The sequence below is a fragment of the Octopus bimaculoides genome, chromosome 22 (assembly GCF_001194135.2).
Source record: "Octopus bimaculoides isolate UCB-OBI-ISO-001 chromosome 22, ASM119413v2, whole genome shotgun sequence".
Lineage (NCBI taxonomy): Eukaryota > Metazoa > Mollusca > Cephalopoda > Octopoda > Octopodidae > Octopus > Octopus bimaculoides.
The window spans coordinates 17,628,134-17,630,118 of record NC_069002.1 but is presented as its reverse complement, the minus strand read 5'-3'; the positions used below and the strand labels follow the sequence as shown (position 1 = coordinate 17,630,118).

The window sequence follows — 1,985 nt, the reverse complement described above, 5'->3', positions numbered from 1 at the left end:
TGTTGTCCTGCTCTACAATAAAAACTCCTGTGTTCCAGCTTCTGACAACTAGAGCACTTTTTGTTTTTAAATGGACAATCCTTTTTGTAATGTAGGCCTCCACAACCATAACACAGATTGGGGCCTGATATTTTTTTGATGTACTTATTTTATTGCCAACCCCAGTGCTCAATTGATACTTATTTTGTTGACCCCGAAAGGATGAGAGGCAAAATCAACTACATTCCTAATATGCACAAGTTAAGAGCTCCATTGAACAACTTATTAAAAAAAGGAGTAAAGTGGAATTGGTCCACAAAATGCCAGAACACTTCTGAAGAAATAAAAAAAAATTCTAATCTCAGACTTGTCATTAACACATTATGATCCTGAAATGGACGTCATTGTAGTGTCTGATGCTTCTGTGCATAGATTAGGTACAATTCCATTTCATAAATATGAAGACAGAAATACAAAAAACCAGTGGTTCATGTTTCGAGCTTGCTAATGGCAGCAGAGAAGAGATATAGTCAAATTGAAAAGGAGGCCCTAGCAATTAGTTTTGCAGTTAAAAAATTTCACAGGTTTCTGCATAACAGAAGTTTATTATTGCAAATAGATCATAGACCTTCGCTGTCGATTTATGGGTCTAAAAAAGGGTTACCAACTCATACTGTGAACTACCTGAAACATTGGGATGTAATAGCTCTAAGTTGAATGAGTTTGCTTTTAAATAACTGTTGACCCAGAAGATTCTAGAATCCCTTTGTTGGGAAAACTTGCACACTTCTTTTGAAATTGCTACTCCAGGTTCCAATCTGATCTGGCAAGGTTTCTACAGCTGATGCCCTTGTGGATGCTTTTCACGTGACATCGGTATGGGAGCCAGTGAAGCGGCACTGGCATCGACCACACTCGAATGGTGCTTTTTACATGCCATCGGTATGGGAGCCAGTCAAGCAGCACTGGCATCGACCACACTTGAATGGTGCTTTTTACATGCCACCAGCACATAATCTTTGTAATAAATTGTCTCCTTTCATATTGTTGTGTTTTCAGCACCAACGAGGATGGTTAACGAGAATGGACATACGGTTTGTGATGATTGGCCTTATAAAGAACATAAATGACTATGAGCTCAATCAGATTGTATTGAAGATGGATAAAGAACACACAAATTTTATTACTTTGGAGAAATTTCTGGCAGCTTTTAAAGAAAACGAACTGACGGTAAGCTTAGGTCTTATATATATATATATATATATATATATATATTTTTAATGGCATTTGTAAACTCTTAATGGCTATAGTATTCCTGTAAGGAGCAGAAAGCCCCAGGCATTATTAGCTTTGGAAGACATAATAATGAATCAATGATGGATCAATAATGGCTCAGTGTTGTTCAAATCCTCTAATTAACACAATGTAACATGTCCAATGTGGTTGGACCTAATGTAACACAACAAAAGTGGAAGGATGCATGTATCTATGTGTGTTGGTGTGTATATTCTTTTATCCTTTTACTTGTTTCAGTCAGTTGACTGCAGCCATGCTGGAGCACTGCCTTAAAGGGTTTTGGTCAAAGAAATTGACCCCAGGACTTATTCTTTGTAAGCCTAGTACTTATTTTATCAGTCTCTTTTGCTGAACTGCTAAGTTACAGGTACATAAACACACCAGCATCAGTTGTCAACCAATGGCAGGGGGACAGACACATACATACAGGATTTGGACAAAATAATGGAAACACCTTAAAATTTCAAGCAAATTTATCTTAATATGGGGTAGAACCACCTTTGGCAGTAATTACAGCTTGAATTCTATGAGGTATGGACTCGTACAAAGTTTGAATTGTTTCCAAAGGAATTTTTATCCATTCTGCAGCTAAAACAGGGAGAATTCACAAAGAATTCACAAAAAAACAAAAGACGAAGACAGGTGGTGTAGGAAACAGTCAGATGTATTAGTATAACACTTGGGAAGTGAAAAAGTCTTTAACGTTTCGA

General features: G+C 37.1%; 2 protein-coding genes across 4 annotated transcripts in view; both read left to right on the top strand.

The window, feature by feature from the left end:
- LOC106874286 (toll-interacting protein) overlaps nt 1-1,985 on the top strand; it is a 271,164-nt gene that overhangs the window by 109,685 nt on the left and 159,494 nt on the right. The gene's annotated exons all lie outside the window — the stretch shown is intronic.
- Nucleotides 1-1,985, top strand: part of LOC106874287 (EF-hand calcium-binding domain-containing protein 6) — a 300,872-nt gene that overhangs the window by 201,039 nt on the left and 97,848 nt on the right. For all 3 annotated transcript variants that reach the window (XM_052975711.1, XM_052975710.1, XM_052975709.1), the window contains exon 13: nt 1,039-1,209. In XM_052975711.1, the coding sequence (XP_052831671.1) occupies nt 1,039-1,209 (171 nt within the window). The remainder of the gene's footprint in view (nt 1-1,038; nt 1,210-1,985) is intronic.